This window comes from Paroedura picta, chromosome 12, assembly GCF_049243985.1.
Source record: "Paroedura picta isolate Pp20150507F chromosome 12, Ppicta_v3.0, whole genome shotgun sequence".
NCBI classification, from domain to species: Eukaryota; Metazoa; Chordata; class Lepidosauria; order Squamata; family Gekkonidae; genus Paroedura; species Paroedura picta.
In genome coordinates, this window is record NC_135380.1 from 13,651,942 (window position 1) to 13,667,425 (window position 15,484).

A 15,484-nucleotide genomic window follows, 5' to 3' on the forward strand; every position below is an offset into this window, starting at 1 on the left:
AACCCTCAATTTTATAAACATTTACATTTTAAAAATGTGGGTAGGAAAAAGAAGATAAAGTTTAAAAGTGCTAAGATTTTGCATGAGTACTAATGAAATATCGGGAAGTTGTCTCTGGTTGCCTGAGAACCTAAAAAGGTTGTCAAGGTCTTGTGGAATCTCAGCAGTTTCCTTTTGAAACTGAAGGAGAAAAATCAGAATAGAACCAAGTGATAGAAGGAAAATGGAGCACAGACAGGGAAGATGGGAGCCTGGGAAGAATGACATTCCTCTCCTCTGTGAGTCTTCATGGATTCTCTACTTGTATGCATGTATGTGGGTATCATCTATCTATCCTTTCTTAAGTAATTATCCTTTCTTAAGTGCCTTATGTATCTGTATTTACTTTGCCATTCATTTGTTGCCTTACTAACTAAAAAGGACATCTTTGTAGAGGTTTGAGGGGTCATGGATTCTAGCCAATCAGTACTGCCCACAGCCAACTTCTGCAGCCAGCCTGGAGAACCATTTTGTTTAAGGATCTTGACTCTGGATAGAGAAGGAACAAGGAGATTAAATACAGTGAAAGACTTCTCAGGTCTGCCCTGTCATGAAAACGTCACCATCATCTTCACTTATACATTTCATTTCATTGCACCCTCATCACTGGAGGCTCATACTCTCCTCACTGTGGCTTTTATTGTAGAAGACTTAGCAATGTACTGAGCTGACTGCCCTGGTAGTCACCACATTTTGTGCTCTTCTCTTAGTCTTCCTTCTCATCACCATGTGTGATGATATAACATAGAGATTTGTAATCAATGTTCCCGGCCACGTCAATGGGGGCCACAGCAAACATTTGCTCCACCTAGAAAGAAAGGAAAGAAGAAGAGAGTTACAATAATCACCCCTAACTGGTCATTGGGTTGCCATTGTTCACTTAGGGGCTGGAGTTCTCCAGGAATGACAACTGACCTTCAGGCTACAGAGATCAATTCCCCTGGAGAAAATGGCAGCGTAGGAAGGGTGGGGGGTGGAATCTATGGCATCACGTTCCTGCTGAGTTCCCTCCCCCACAAAAATTTACATTCTCCAGGCTCCACCCCTAAATCTGCAGGAATTTCATAACCTGGAGTTGGCAACCCTGTTTAAAAGTTTACATTTAAAGAGGCTTGGCTGAGGAGAGAGGCTTTGCCAAGCCTGCAAAAAGAAAATTCCAGCTATCAGGGAATGGGGATTTTTAGAGGGAATGCGAGGGAAACCTCACCAAGAATGGTTACCTCACCTCCTCAGGAGAGAACTTGTCTGCCTGAGTTAGCAGGAGTTGCTTAAACCTGGAAAGAAAGTCAGAGTTTAGAATCCACCCAGATTTCCAATGCAAACCTGAGTCTGTGTCTTCCAGCTGTCCCTCTTCACCAGGGACAAAGCCTCTTTTCTAGTCCCTTTCCTTGACAGATCATGTGCCAGATTTATTCCTAGCTTCTGGGGATGCCTTGTTAAAATTTTGTCACTGTGAGTTCATACTATTGCAGTCATTTTGCCCTCTACCTGGGCTTTCTAGAAGTTAACTCTCTGAGTAGGTACATATAGATGCATCTTGTCTTTTGTGCACATGTAGACTAACGCACCGTGCAATGCCATGTTACGCTCTTTGGCTACTGAAATATGCTTTGACTGACTCGTTAGCATTCAAAATATTGTAGGACCATTGCATGTTTTTTCTGGGTCAATTTTCAACCAAAGGAAAACCCACCATCTTGGCTTTTAAATCTATAAACAAAGGCTGTTGAAGAGTAAATGAATACCTCTGAATGTGCAACAGTAAGGAAGGGACGGAGATGTCAGAATTGGTTTGAGAATGGGGGCCAAATAACTTTGGTTTCCTGTTTAAATCTTTGAAGTGTTAACAGGCATGGAAGTGGATATGCCGACCTCCAGGTAGCACCAGGAGATCTCCCAGGAGGGTGGACTCTATGGCAGGGGTAATCAACCTGTGGTCCTCCAGATGTCCATGGACTACAATTCCCATGAGCCCCTGCCAGCCTTTGCTGGCAGGGGCTCATGGGAATTGTAGTCCATGGATATCTGGAGGACCACAGGTTGACTACCCCTGCTCTATGGCATCATCTGCTGCTGAGGTCTCTTCCCTCCTCAAATCCCACCCTCCCCATTGTCTAATCTCCAGGTATTCCCCGTCCTGGAACTGGAAAGTCTCCAGTGATTAAGGAAAGATATATAATTGGGGGGGGGGGGCAAAGCCCAGCTGGCTGTGCCAAGGAAGGAGATAGAATTTGTGCTTACTCTTCTTTGTTGACATAGCCTGTTCCATTGGGGTCAAAGAGCTTGAAGGCAGCAAGGATGGATTCTTCTGGGTCAGTTCCTGTGGAGGAGAAGAGGAAGATTGTTCAGGATGCCAGGTAATGGAGGCCCCTTCTCCTCAGGAGATCAGACTACCCTAGTTAGTTCAGGAGGTGGATCTGAGTCCGGGGGGGGGGGGCTGTGACTGATGCTGAAGATCCCCAGGGCAGATCCCCTACCTTCAGACATTTCATCATCATGAAAATAAAGAGAACTCTACTTAAACCAAGGATTGCTGGTGTGATGTATTGGAGTTTTGGACTAGCAACTGGGAGACCATGGGTTGAACACTGACTCTTGCTGTGGAATCTCACTGGTGGGGTGGCCAAGCTACTTGGAGGGCCTGGGGATCTCCCAGAATTACAACCAATCTCCAGCCAAGATCAGTTCCCCTGGAGAAAATGACTGCTTTGGAGGGTGGCCTGAATCAACAGCCTTACTCACAGAGTAATCTCAGGCCAGTCAGTCTCTGTCAGCCTAACAGAGTCGTTGTAAGGACAACCAAGCTTCTTGGTTCCCACTGATTTTCTGTAGACCGGACTCAGTCTTGGAAAAGCCTAACTAACTCACCGTTCAGTTTCTCTCCAAAGAGGGTTAAAAAGACTGTGAAATTAATTGGTCCTTTCCCTTCCTTCAACATCTCTTCCAGCTCCTCATCCTTCACATTAATTTTTCCTGTGGAGAAAGCAGGCACCCAGTGAAAACACCTTTTCCAAAGGGGTAAAGCCTCATATATTTCCTGAGAGGGGTAGATATCACCAGTGCAAAGACAGATTTCTTACTATGGGATCTTGTGCTCTTGCAGAGAAATATGTAGGCCCAACCAGCTGTGTATATCATGGGTTTGTTCCTTTTAGGGACCTGGGGAATCCACCAAAATTACAGCTCATTTCCACACTATAGAAATCGGGCCCTCTGGAGAAAACATCTGCTTTGCAGGGTAGACTCTACGATACTGTGCACCCCAGGATCTTTTCCCAATAGTTTCCCAAGCTAGATCTGGCAGCACTACTCCCCCATCCCATGCCGGTAGCTGTGGGGGGTAGCTGGCAGCCCTAGTCCCTTGAGATGATCCTTCAAATTTCCACTGTAAAACAGCAGCCTGTGTAGTAGCACCTTCCCTGCCTCCCTGCTCCCATATCTGCTGACCCCATGAGATGGGCCCTGAAAATATGAATTAGTGTCCTGCATGGATCTGTTTGGTTTGAAAACCATGGGAAGATCCATTCATGGCTCCATCTGTGGCTGTCCCAATGTTTTCGTCTAGTTAGATACTGAATATTCCATAATATTGTAATGTTGTAAACCGCTGTGAGCTGGTTCGCAGAGAGCAGCGGTTATACAAATCTCATAATAATAGATAATAGATAATAGATAATAGATAATAGATAATTCCACGGCCTGCAAACCCAGCACTGTTTCCCCCTATAGCAGTTAACGATGTGATGATGAAGAAACCTCTGAGTTCATAGAGAAGGCCATCTCTTTACGACTGGGCTCACTCACCAAGTTGGCCATAGGTCTCTTTCAAGTCTGATTTGCTGATAATGCCGTCACGGTTCTGATCAATGCAGCTGAATGCCTTGAGGAAAGATAAACATATTCTTCGGAGTTCCTTTCCTTTGTGTGATAATGGCAGGGATGCACATACACACACATACACACAAATATGTCTCCACCCTACCCGTCTCCTGCCCATATATTATCTCCCCACAGAACAGGGAAAGAAGTTGTTCTATGTAACAACTCTAGCAGGCCTTGGCTTCCAAATCGGAGTGTTTTTAACAGCTTCCAGAAGTTGTCCTGATATAGCTTTCCTAGTTCCAGTTCTCCCCCCCCCCCCCAAAAAAAATATATGCTTTATTCTGCTCTTTTTGAAAAGAGCACAGTCTAACCATCTAGAAGGAATTCCCATTGTCCTACTCTGGAAAGGCCCCACCCTCACAGTAATTATGGCTTCAACCATAGAATTTTTGGCCAAATAGCAGAGTGTCCCCTTACACCACTGATTTGACGGCATCATTTCTGGATCACTTTGGAAGTGACGTAAACACTTTGCTGCAATGTCAACCGGGCCTGACTCTTTTTCCAGTAAATCTCCCCCACCAACCAGCTGATCAGCAACAGGGCATTGGGGCCCAGTGGTGGGGAGCCTCTGCCTCCATTGGGGGTCTGGCAACCCTACTTCTTCTGCTGGAAGAACTTGCCCATTACCTTGCATTTTAGAAATAATCTGCTGGTAAATGTTCCCCAAAGATCCACCTTTGCCAAAGGCTCTCATTGGATGCATTCTGAATTAATTTCCCCCGCATTCCGCTTAAAACTAGAGAACAGCCCTTGGCCTAAGACTCTCTCACCTCCTTGAACTCCTGGATCTGTGACTGCTCAAACATGGAGAAGACATTGGAAGAGCCTCGCTGCTGACGCTTGGCAGCCGCTTTGCTTCGAGTCCCAGCTTTTCTGCTAGCCTGGGGGTGGAAAGTCACTGATAAAGTTGTGCCTGGATCCTAGCCAGTCAACATGAAAGGGATCTTGGCGCTGGGTGATCTTGGGCCAGTCATTCCGTCTCGGCCTAGCCTACCTCACAGGGTTGTTGTATGGATAAAAATTGAGGCATAGAAACCCATATGAAAATGTAGCAGAGATGTTAAGACAGATACACGTGTCTTTTGCATCAGCAACTTTACACATAATTTTTAAACGTTCCATTCACTGAAAATCCTGGAGCAGCTAGACTCGCAAAGCAATCTGCGACACCCATGTAAATCCTTTGAAATCAGTGGGCCAAGACAGGTGGCAGAGAGCCAGGCGAGAGAGGTAGACGAAGCCCCTCTCATGCACCTGCTGTTGGAACGGCTGGGCTGTTACTTCTCCCTCTTTGCAGAGGAACTAAATGTTCTTCATATGTGGGAGGTTTTTTTTTGCCTCTTTCTTTTTTGTTTCAGGGTATTTTTTGTTTGTTTGTTTGTTCAATAGTACACCGTTCTGTTTTTCAATCTGTTCTCCTTTCACCCCACCCACATCTCTTCACCCAGGACCATTTTTTTCTCATTGTGTTAAGATTTCGAGAATTATCCCCCCCCCCCTTTTGAAATGGAATTTGTAGCATTGTACAGAAGTAGTCAGCTGCTTGGAGGATTCTGGTCAGAAAGCAGGACACAAATCACATCGATAATAGATCTGTGTAGTATCCACAGTATGTATTAATTAGGAAATATTTGGAAGGCGTGATAGAGACCTAATCTGTTAGGTCATTGCGTGACCGAACAGATTATCACTTCCCTCAGAATCAGAGTACAAGATCAGGCTCATTGGAGTATGCCAATTTATTTTAATTGATGCTAGCTTTAAATGGCATCATTGTTTAGTGAAAGTAAAATGAACAAGGGGGGGGGGAAATGAGGCAAAGAAGCAACATCACAACACTATTCCCTCCGCATCTCCAAAGCTGACCCCCTCGGATAAGAGGGACCCTTCCCTATCATCACGAGGTCTGAAATTTAGGAGAACCTTTCCCCAATCCTTCCTTCCTTGCATGAAAATGGAGCCATTGCTCTCTGCCGTAGGGAGACAATACAGGAGGGACCCATATATCCTAGGCCTTTTCACCTCCTGGGTTCAGTCTTCATGCAAGCTTGCCCAAAAGCCTGACGGAAATTTGCAAAACCAGAGGCACTGGGTACTCACCATCTCGGAAGTCCCGTAGAACAAAGAAATTCTGGAAGGGGTCAACTATGGGCTTGAGCTATATCCCTCGGCTTATCTCTTGGTGAGCTAAATTGGGAACGAGGCAGCAGGAGAGACCCAAACTTGGCAGTGTTCGCTTTGATACTACAAGAGTGATAGAAAGCCTGGGTGATAGCACCATTCCAGACTTTGTGCACAGAGGAAACTGTAGCTTCTCTGAGCTGAGCCATCCCTTCCGAATCAACAGATTGTCAGAATCAGAACTATAGGTTTTTCTGCACAAACCACGCTAACTAACTAAGGTGGGAATGAACGGCAGGGGTATGGCTTTGCTGTAAATAATTTTGCTTCCTTCTCCATCGTGTTTCATGGAAATAAAATACACACCAGCAGACTGGTCCTATGTGCAGCTATACCTTTTGAAATCAATTGTTTTGACAGCAGTTTTTTAGAAGGTGGCAGAAAGGTGACATTGGGGAGGAGGGGAAAGGCAATTGTGTGAGGACAATGGGAGTGCCACTGCCATAGCGAATATATCTGCATTTATAGCAGTAGTGACTGTGCAATAGGGAATCATCGTCATACAGGAGCAACCTGTGTATTTACCTCCATAATTTGGTGTGCTAATTTCTATTGCAGAATATTTTGCTTTGTGTTGAGCCAAATCTTGTTTCTTGCCTTGTAACTTTTACAACAGGGTGTACTTCATACTGTAGAAAAACTTAATCAGTAGCCTACAGCACAAGGAAGACAAGTGATGCAATGTATTTTTTTTAAAAAAAACTTTATTCTTAATATTTTTAATACAAAATCTCCTTCAGGATGCTGGGAGACAGAGGGGGGAAAGACATTATTGCAATAAGGAGGATGTCAGAAATCTGAAAAAAATTCTCAAAAACAGAATTGTGCATGGTTTGGGTTTTCGCTTTTTGTTTTGGTATAAATGGCCAGCACAGATCTGTGTGTACTTATTGATGGGAAATGAATGGCTTTCCTTAGCCTTTTTCAGACATTTGGCTTGGCATTCTGATTGCACGTAGCAGGAGTGTGCATGAATAATTCTCCCAGTCAGCATTTTATAGGAATCGGATACTACACATGTGTACTTCTTTGGTATGCGCAGCCATATTTCCTGCAAATTTGGGGCCCCACTTGTGCATATGGAAGTTTGACATGCTGGAAACGACACGTGCTGCTTCATTCACACAATGGCAGCCGTGCATCTCGGGACGATCATGTGCATTCCTGTTACATGTGGCTGGTGTGCCAAAATCAAATGGGCAATGCTGGTACAGATCTTAGCACAATTGTGTGCCACTACAGGTAGAACAAAATGCAGTGGGAATAAAGTGGCTGAGTGGCAAAGTGGACTAGCTGATCACTTCAAAATTCCTGACATTAAAAAGCCCCACCTCCCTGCAGCCTGAAAGCTAGAGCAGGGAGAGTACTGAGTAGAACTTTTCTCCCTGATGTGCTAAATGGGTCTTTAGGGTTTTTTTTTTTAATTTAACAAGAGGCAACATGCTTGCAACCTTTCTTTGCAGTCCCACCACCTCACTCTGCTGCATGTGAAACCCAGGGCAATACTTTCTGACTTAGACCAATGATCAGTTAAAGTGGATGCAGCTGCTTTTATTTTTTTGCTGTCAGTCGAGCTATAAATGAATGCTAGGTGGCCTTGTGACAAGGGGGACAGTCTTGTTTTGGGTTGCCAACTCTGCTGGGATAGTCCTGGAGATTAGGGAGCTGTCACTAGACAGGGGGTTGCATTTCTCCAAAACTTTGCGGCATTTTGTAGTTTGCCTTTTGAAAACTGCCATTTTCTCCTAAGACTTGACCTCTGCACTCTGGAGATCAGTTGTAATTTTAGGAAAACTCTAGTCTCCACCTGGCAAGTGGTCCAACTTAACTGCTGTATCTTTTTCTCTAAATAATTTGAAAAGAGTACTTCGATGACACCTCTTTCAAAGAAACAAAAACATTTAAAAAAATAAATAGCAAAACGCTCAAGAAAAGATTAAGCATGGCTATGAGCAGACTTACTAAAATTTGACCACTTTTAGTTTCAAGGGCCCCACACTTTAGAGTAGAGCAGATAGAATGCTCAGCTTCTGTAGTCTATTGAAAAATATAATAAAGAAGAAATGAGGCCTATGATAAAAGACCACCAAATGTCAGGAAGGGTCATTGATTTGCGCCTCACTGGTGATGTGACAAGTGTTGCCTAATCAGTCCAAGGACAGCTGGGCAAGCACATAGCACATGACGCTTGCGGAAGCAGTGGCCACACCAGTTAAGGGCAAAATATTATGATGGCACAACTGCTAGGGAACATGGCATCCCTGCCACAGAAGCACTGACTTCAGGAAAGACATCTGAATCAGCCAAAGTAAAACAAGTCATAATTGTTGAGCTATGAGACCTGAAAAGCCTGCAGAAACCCAATGTCAGAGAAAATACATATTTTCTGAGGCCTCCATGTGGAGCAACTTCAAAGCCTCCCTTCCAATCACAGGCTGAAGGAGAATGTCTCCTTCACAGGAGAACTGATATGTAAGCCTTGTTTTGTGTTTGATTACCAAAATTTGGGAAGTTGGGCACTGAACAAAGGTAAACCATATCAGCTGAAGAGTTCTTCCTCTTGAGAGCATATAACTTTGGGCTCATGTTCACAAAAGAATTTTAAGGAACAACAGGTGAAAACATCAAAAATCTCAGAAGCTGGAAGGAAATCGAGACAATCCATTCAAAATTATCCTTCCCTGCCACTACTGATCATTTGGCCACCAATAATGGACAGGCGCAAAATATGAATTCCCATCTGAACTTAATTTGTCGAGAGAGAAATAGTATCTGATTGTTTGGGCCAACTGGCTTTAGTTTAGCCCAAAACCCATCTTTTGAGCACATCAGAAAAGGAAACAAACAAATAAACACATATTATCTTTCTTCTCGTCCTTCAACCCCAACCTACCTTTGGACGAAATGAACTTGTTTATTGCATACTCTGAAACTCCAGACCTTGCAAAAGTGGAGAAGATTTTAAGAACAGAAAGGAGAGGCTGCGGCTGGCATGGATACTGTGTAGTCTACAGGTAGAGGTCAGGGTTGCTTTGGAGGAGCCCAATATCGCTCTGTCCCCCTCCCCCCAGAGAAACCTTCCTTCTGCAGTTGTGCTCAGCCAGGCACCGACGGAGGCACTGCCCAGATGGGGTGGGTGGCTTGGCTTCCCTTCCAATGGTCCTTTGCCAGTGAAGCTTCACTGGCCCATCATGCAGGCCATTTTGCACGCCACAGCAGAGATGAGCGCCGCTCCCCGCCCGCTGCCTTCCTCCGATTGCAGGAAAGTGATTTCGCAGCCCGGCGTAAGTTGTCTGACGGCTGCATGGAACCGATCTTTGAAGCTGAACCAAAGGAAAAGGGGAAGGGAAGGAAGACTGTTATGCCTGAGCATTTGCTATCTTGTGCCATAGTTTTGAAGCAACAGTAGCTTGCTTCCGCTCTGGCAGCTGAGCAAAGGACTGCTGTTCATCGCTGTTTTGGAAGTGACCCAGGGTCAAGAAATAGATATTTACACCCTACTGTTCTCCCAATGGGGACCCAAAGCAGCATCCAGCATAGTTCTCCCCTCTTTCGTTGCATCCTCACAACAACCTTGTGAAATAGGTTAGGCTGAGAGTGACTGACCCAAGGTCACCCAGTGAGTTTCCATGGCAGAGCAGAATTACAAAGCTTGGTCTTCTGGATCCTAGTCTGGCCTTCTAATCCAGCCTTTCTCAGAAACCCCTGAAACATTCTTTGGGCTCTGATAAACCGCAAAAGTGGCACGATCGGGCAGAATAAGGTCGGGAAGCGGGCTCCCTCCTCTTCCCACCCCCTCCAGGCCTATCATTGGCCATTTGGGGAGGGGTGGGTGGGTCATGATTACATATGGTCATATAACCCAATAAATGTTTAAGAAATTTTAAAAATATATATTTAAAAGTAATTAACTCCCACCCATTTGGGAAACCTTTCCAAATCCGTCAAGAAACAAAACCCTTGTTGAGAAAACCTACTTTAGGGAGTGTTCAGGCTTGATCTCGAACTCACTAATTTGTCTTTTTATGCAAACCGTAAAAAAAATTAAGTCTGGTCAGATCATCCTTTAAGTCAGCGATCCCCAACCCCTGGTCCAGGGACCAGTACCGGTCCGAAGATCAGTTGGTACCGGGCCGCGGCTCCTCCTCGTCCTCCTCCCCGGCTGCTGCCTCAGGGGCTGCCCTGCCATTCTGCCACTGGCTCACCTTTGGTGTTCTCCGGCGGCCGCCATGGCACTGCGTATGGCACTGTGCATCTGCTGCTGGCAGCACCCCCTAGCAGGAAGCAGGAATTTGGGGGCGCCGGCGGGAAAGTAAGTAGAGCAGGGGCTCAGGTGGCGACGTCCCTCGGCAAAAGACTACCCTCCCTCCCGGGCCTCAGTAAACTTGTCAAGCGTTGACCGGCCCCCAGTGATAAAAAGGTTGGGGACCACTGCTTTAAGTGAGTTCCTCCATGTTTCTGTTGTCATTCTACAGAGAATTCCGCCAACAGTCCAGAAAACTGCCGTGTGGACGTGTCTGGAGGGGTGTCCCAGAAGCCACTTCATGGCGTGCATGCTTTTGCTTTGCCACAGGCACCAAGCACGGATTCAGGGAGTTTCCTCTTCCTGCCATTGTCCGTCATCTCCTTAGCCGCGCAAACTTTGCTTTAAGCACAGCACGGTGCTGGCGTATGAAAGATGATACTATCTAGTAAAGCCCAAGATAAACATGAGAGAATCTCTCCTGCTCTCTCCGACAGTCCCTTTAAACTGCTTGGAGAAAAGCCAACCCAAATGTTGTGTGCAAACACACGTTTGATTGACTTTGCCCCTTTTCTGCAACTCTAGATGCTTTTCACTTCCACAGGGTTGTGGGCTCTGTTTGCATAGGGAAACCCATGTCTGGATCCCTTCTGAAGGAAAGCGGGGGGAGAAAGAGAGAGCTTCAGTTGAAAAACAGAGAGCATGAAAAGCATTATGCCCCTCTTTTCTGTTCCTCCTTGCAAGTTGGAATCACAAACCTTTTTTTTTTATAGGAAAACCATCAGAGTTCATGGCACATGTTTGTGTGTTCATGTCTAGCTTCATTTTTAGATCTGCGTGTGTGAGCCAGCTTGGGGTTGTAGGTAAAGTGGGAAAATCTGGGAGATCTAGACGTTCTGGAAGAAACAAGTTCAGACACCCACTCTGCCAGGAAGCATGCTGCATGACCTTGAGCCTGCTCCTCTTTCAGCCTAGCCTACCTCACAGAGTTGTTGTAAAGCTACACTGGAACAGAGAGAATAATGCACATTGTGCTAAGCTTCCTGTAGGGAGTGCAGGGTAATACTGGAATCATTTAAAAAAGTGATATGTCAGAACAGTGCTTGGATTTGTTCCTGTATTTCAATTAATGGAAGGAATGTAGCCTATGAGCGGCAGCCTACGGATCGCACCAGCCACAGATCCTGCCATCTTTGGTGTATCTTTAAACTGCGGGAGATCACAATCTCAGCAACTAAGGCCTGCCAGCTAACGGCCTCGGTTCAGACATAACGGGGAACCATGTTTTGTTTTAAACAATAGCTATCTTCATATAATTGCCCAGGTTTGTCTTAAACGCAGCCATTGTCTTTGCAACCGTTCCAGGAAGTCCCTTACCAATATTAATGCTTCCAATATCCATCCTTACTTGCTCCTAAGGCTATGCAGGCCTCACCTGGGGTGGAGCTTGTAGACAGAGCCATCGACTCCGACAGTAATCTTCAACGTCTCCTCACACCTGCTCTTCCTCATGCGGTTGATGACACCAGCCAGTCCAGCCGAACACATCTGCGCCGCCCGTGTGGAAACACTCTCACACGCCATCCGAACAATGTCACAGTCCGTTACCGAAGACATCACTCCCAAAGAATTCAGGATGTTGTAGATCTGCTTGCGATCGCCAGGGTCACTGGAAACAGCAAGCGTAATGATTCTCAGCCATGTTACAATGGTGGTGGGGACTAACTTGATGATCGGCCCATGCCTTGCTGGAAAACTGATCCCAGTCAGTCCACACAGTTGGGCTTATATTAACAGAATGCTACATATCACTGCTAGGCAACATGACACATTTGGGAGCAAACACTGGCACTATTTGTGAGAGGAGCGGAAGAATTGTTTGCCGAAGTTACGGCAGTTCACCGGGTTTATTTGCAGCAGCACACTGCTTGTGTGGCTAATTTTCATCATGCCACCACAAGGCCATGGAAGTCCTCCATGTAATGAGCCATTGTCCATGACCATCTTTCTTGTTCATGAACATCGGCTGTATTGCTTACACGGGGCATCCGTAACAAGGGCGCAGGCCGTAACAGCCCCAGTTTTAGGATGCTTTCAAGACAACTGTTATTTGAAACCTCGTTATCTGCTTGTTGAGATTTAGTTTTCCTTATCCTGTCCCAGCTGTCGCCGCAACCGTGAGAACCAGGATTGTTCTTTCTTTCCAAGCACAAAATTGAGATTCCCAGCATGCCTACAGGCAGCGCAAAAGTGCTCCAAGGGGAAAAGACCATAGTTACAGCTGTTCATTGTCTAGGTTGGTACAAGCTAGTTTTGCTCTGCACGCAAAGTTAATTCTCTCTTGCTGTGTATTGCTGGCTCAAAGGTGATATATTACACTGAGGTTATCCTTTTCTCTTTTCATTGACGCTTTCCCCTAACGTTATCATTTCTGTGCCTATACGAAGATTAGAAGAAATCCCAGACACAACGCTGCACACATCACAAAGACCTACCTAGATAGGTAATAAATGGTCCATGAATGCACTCCATGGCTCCAACCCAATCCTTCCACAAATGACTAAGCTAGTCAAAATTCTCTTCTAGGGGGATGCTGAGTGGCATACAGTTTAAAATGAAGCAGCAATAACTTGACTGACAGCAGCAATCCATAGAGCAGCTCATCCACGGATCTTACATGGACAGTAACAAATGAAACAGAAAGAGATGGACACACGGTATGAACTGTCCTTCACCTGTGATTACCACAGCCTTCCAAAGTCTCATTCAAGCTCTTTGGCTGGGCAGATACATTAATGCCAGAATGAATGATCCTGAGGTATGCAGGCTATATACCTGCAGTTCAATAACTGCAATGGAACATGGGTTATGACAAACTGTCATGGCTTCCCTTCAGAGAAGAGGTCAAGTGAGTCTGCTGAGAATTATGCAGCCTAGACAGAGCTCCCATCTGTTCTTACAGAAAGATTAGCCTTAAAGAGCCAGAAAGTAGGATAAGAATACCTGGGACCCTGTTTTTGTTGCCGACAGGTTGAAAATTAAGAACAATATCCAATAAATGTGGAAAAAGAGCTTTACATATTTTTGCCCATTTGATTTCGATTTTTGATGTTTAATCTTTCACGAGAAATCTACGGTGTTTTTCTAACTTTCAGAAAGTTTAGCCATAAAGAGCAGGGGAGGAAGTAGGAATGGTTCAAAGCCACCCAATGAGCTGCATGGCTTAAGCAGGGATCTGAGCCAAGGTCTCTTCAGTCCTAGTCTTACCACAAGGGCCTAAATGAGCCAGACCATGAGTCAAGATACTTCTGATTACCTGAATGGGGGCTCTAATAATGGCGAAGAAAAATACTATAGAGATTTGACTTCAGGTCCATCAGGGGAAGGGCTGGAGGCAGGAAGCGGCTGAGTAGACCAAGGCAGAAAAGGAATAGGGGAAGAACTCTACAGAACGACAGAAATGCTTTACAGAACTTTACCTTTCGATCTGCGAGATAAAACGAGTTTCAAAGGACCCCCTGGTTTTGAGCTTCTCTGGAGCTTCTCCAGTGAAGAGCAAATTTTCGTTGACCAGTTTTAGCAGCACTAACCGCACAATCTCTCCCATGTACTTCCCGCCAATGATCTTCTCATACCTGAGAGAAGAGGGGAGGGAGGAAGAGGGTTGGAATCAGTTTTTAGTAGTATGAAAAAACGTGCATGCAGTGTGTGTGTCTGTAGACACATGAAGGAAAACCTGAAAAGGGCCCACAAAACCTTTTAGGAGGATGTGGGTGTTCTTTCAGGGGCAGGGCTTGCTTGCTGGAAACATCTTGAGAGGTTTCAACAAAACTCTCACAGATCCAGATTGATTGCTGGACGACAGAGGCTATTTTATCAGAACTGCAGAGGGGAAAACAACCACTCTCCATCTTTTGCTGAACTTTACACATTTTCTCTGTGTACAGGAGAGCATTAGTCCAGTGGTCCCCAACCTGCGGGCCGCGGCCCGGTGCCGGGCCGCGAAGGCCATGGCGCCGGGCCGCAGCTCCCACTCCCCGCCCCCCCGCAGTAAAAAACTTCCCCTGCCGCAAGCTTGCGGCCCGGGAAGCTTCTTATTGCGGCAGGGCGGGGAGAGGGAATCGGGGCCGGGCTGCGCCCGTGTGGGCGCGGCCGATGTGCAGGCGCGGCTCGCGGGGCGCGGCCCGATGCGGGGGCGCGGCCTGATGTGCGGGCGCGGCCCGATGCGGGGGCGCGGCCCGATGCGCGGGTGCAGCCCGCAGGCGCAGCCCGATGCGCGGGTGCGGCCTGTGGGCGCTGCCGATGCATGGGCGTGGCCCGCGCGGGCCGCGGGCCGTGCCCCAATGTCCTGCCGGTCCCCAACCTCAGAAAGGTTGGGGACCACTGCATTAGTCAATTGCGCTGCATTTCCGCATCTAGGCAGTATGCTCCTTCTAGCCACTTTTGCTCTGAGCTTGGTGCTGATTGAGCCAGTAGCTCTAGGACATAAGAGACAAAATGCGACTCCTGCTTCTGAACTCCCATTCATCTTCCCAACCTTAGAGTTTTCCCAGGGTCTGTAATGCATGTCAACCAATACTCTTAGCATTCATTGAGATAAGTTCTATCCGAAGGAATCTCCCTGTCTAAGATGCTTCATGAGCTGTGGCTGGGCAAGGATGGAACTATCCTGAAGGGTCCTCCTGCTATCTCTCTGGTCAATAAGGAGAAGCCCAGGAAGAAAGCAATGAGCAGTGATGTCAAGTTTTCGGTTGTATTCCTTACAGCTGCTGACCGGGGTTAAGCGAGGTTTCGTCCACCACACGATCATACTCCAAAAGGAACTCATCCAGTTCTCCTGATTCTCCAAAAGCTCCCCACTCGGTGTTAACGCACATCCGGCCTTCATCCCCTTCCACCAACTCGACATTCTGCAACTCTTCCATGTAGCAGGCATTGCAACCTGTGCCTGGCAGGGAGGAAACACAGAATGATTCTCCGTATTTAATGTGCTTGAACTCTTAACAAACCATGATCATGGTGCTCTGTGCAGGAAATCAGTTCAAACTCGGGTTGTCCAAGCACCTTGGGAAACAATGGGTGTGAACAATGGAGGCATTCCATCATTAGAATACTGGTGCCCATTGGGGAAAAAAA

The 15,484-nt window shown here is 46.3% G+C and overlaps 2 protein-coding genes across 6 annotated transcripts in view; both read right to left on the minus strand.

The window, feature by feature from the left end:
• Positions 1 to 609: 609 nt before the first annotated feature.
• On the minus strand, positions 610 to 6,154 carry MYL7 (myosin light chain 7). The gene is made up of 7 exons (XM_077305358.1): positions 6,025 to 6,154; positions 4,695 to 4,805; positions 3,844 to 3,919; positions 2,908 to 3,012; positions 2,281 to 2,359; positions 1,265 to 1,313; positions 610 to 847 (listed from the first exon to the last, which is right to left on the minus strand). The coding sequence occupies exons 1-7, from the start codon at positions 6,025 to 6,027 to the stop codon at positions 746 to 748; spliced, it is 525 nt and encodes a 174-aa protein (XP_077161473.1). The 5' UTR covers positions 6,028 to 6,154; the 3' UTR covers positions 610 to 745.
• A 635-nt stretch (positions 6,155 to 6,789) lies between these two features.
• Positions 6,790 to 15,484, minus strand: part of GCK (glucokinase) — a 38,493-nt gene continuing 29,798 nt past the window's right edge. For 4 of the 5 annotated variants that reach the window (XM_077305353.1, XM_077305354.1, XM_077305355.1 and 1 more), the window contains exons 7-10: positions 15,113 to 15,296; positions 13,828 to 13,983; positions 11,784 to 12,017; positions 6,790 to 9,428 (exon numbers count right to left, since the gene is read on the minus strand). In XM_077305353.1, coding sequence (XP_077161468.1) covers positions 9,284 to 9,428; positions 11,784 to 12,017; positions 13,828 to 13,983; positions 15,113 to 15,296 — 719 coding nt within the window. In that variant the 3' untranslated portion in view covers positions 6,790 to 9,283. Of the gene's footprint in view, positions 9,429 to 11,783; positions 12,018 to 13,827; positions 13,984 to 15,112; positions 15,297 to 15,484 lie in introns of those variants that run through there. The other variant, XM_077305357.1, reaches the window with a different exon arrangement.

Coding starts and splice junctions, on each gene's coding strand:
- MYL7 (XM_077305358.1), bottom strand. Junction 3,013..3,843: donor AGAGACCTATGGCCAACTTG/GTGAGTGAGCCC, acceptor CTTTCTCCACAG/GAAAAATTAATGTGAAGGAT. Junction 848..1,264: donor ACAAGTTCTCTCCTGAGGAG/GTGAGGTAACCA, acceptor CTTTCTTTCTAG/GTGGAGCAAATGTTTGCTGT.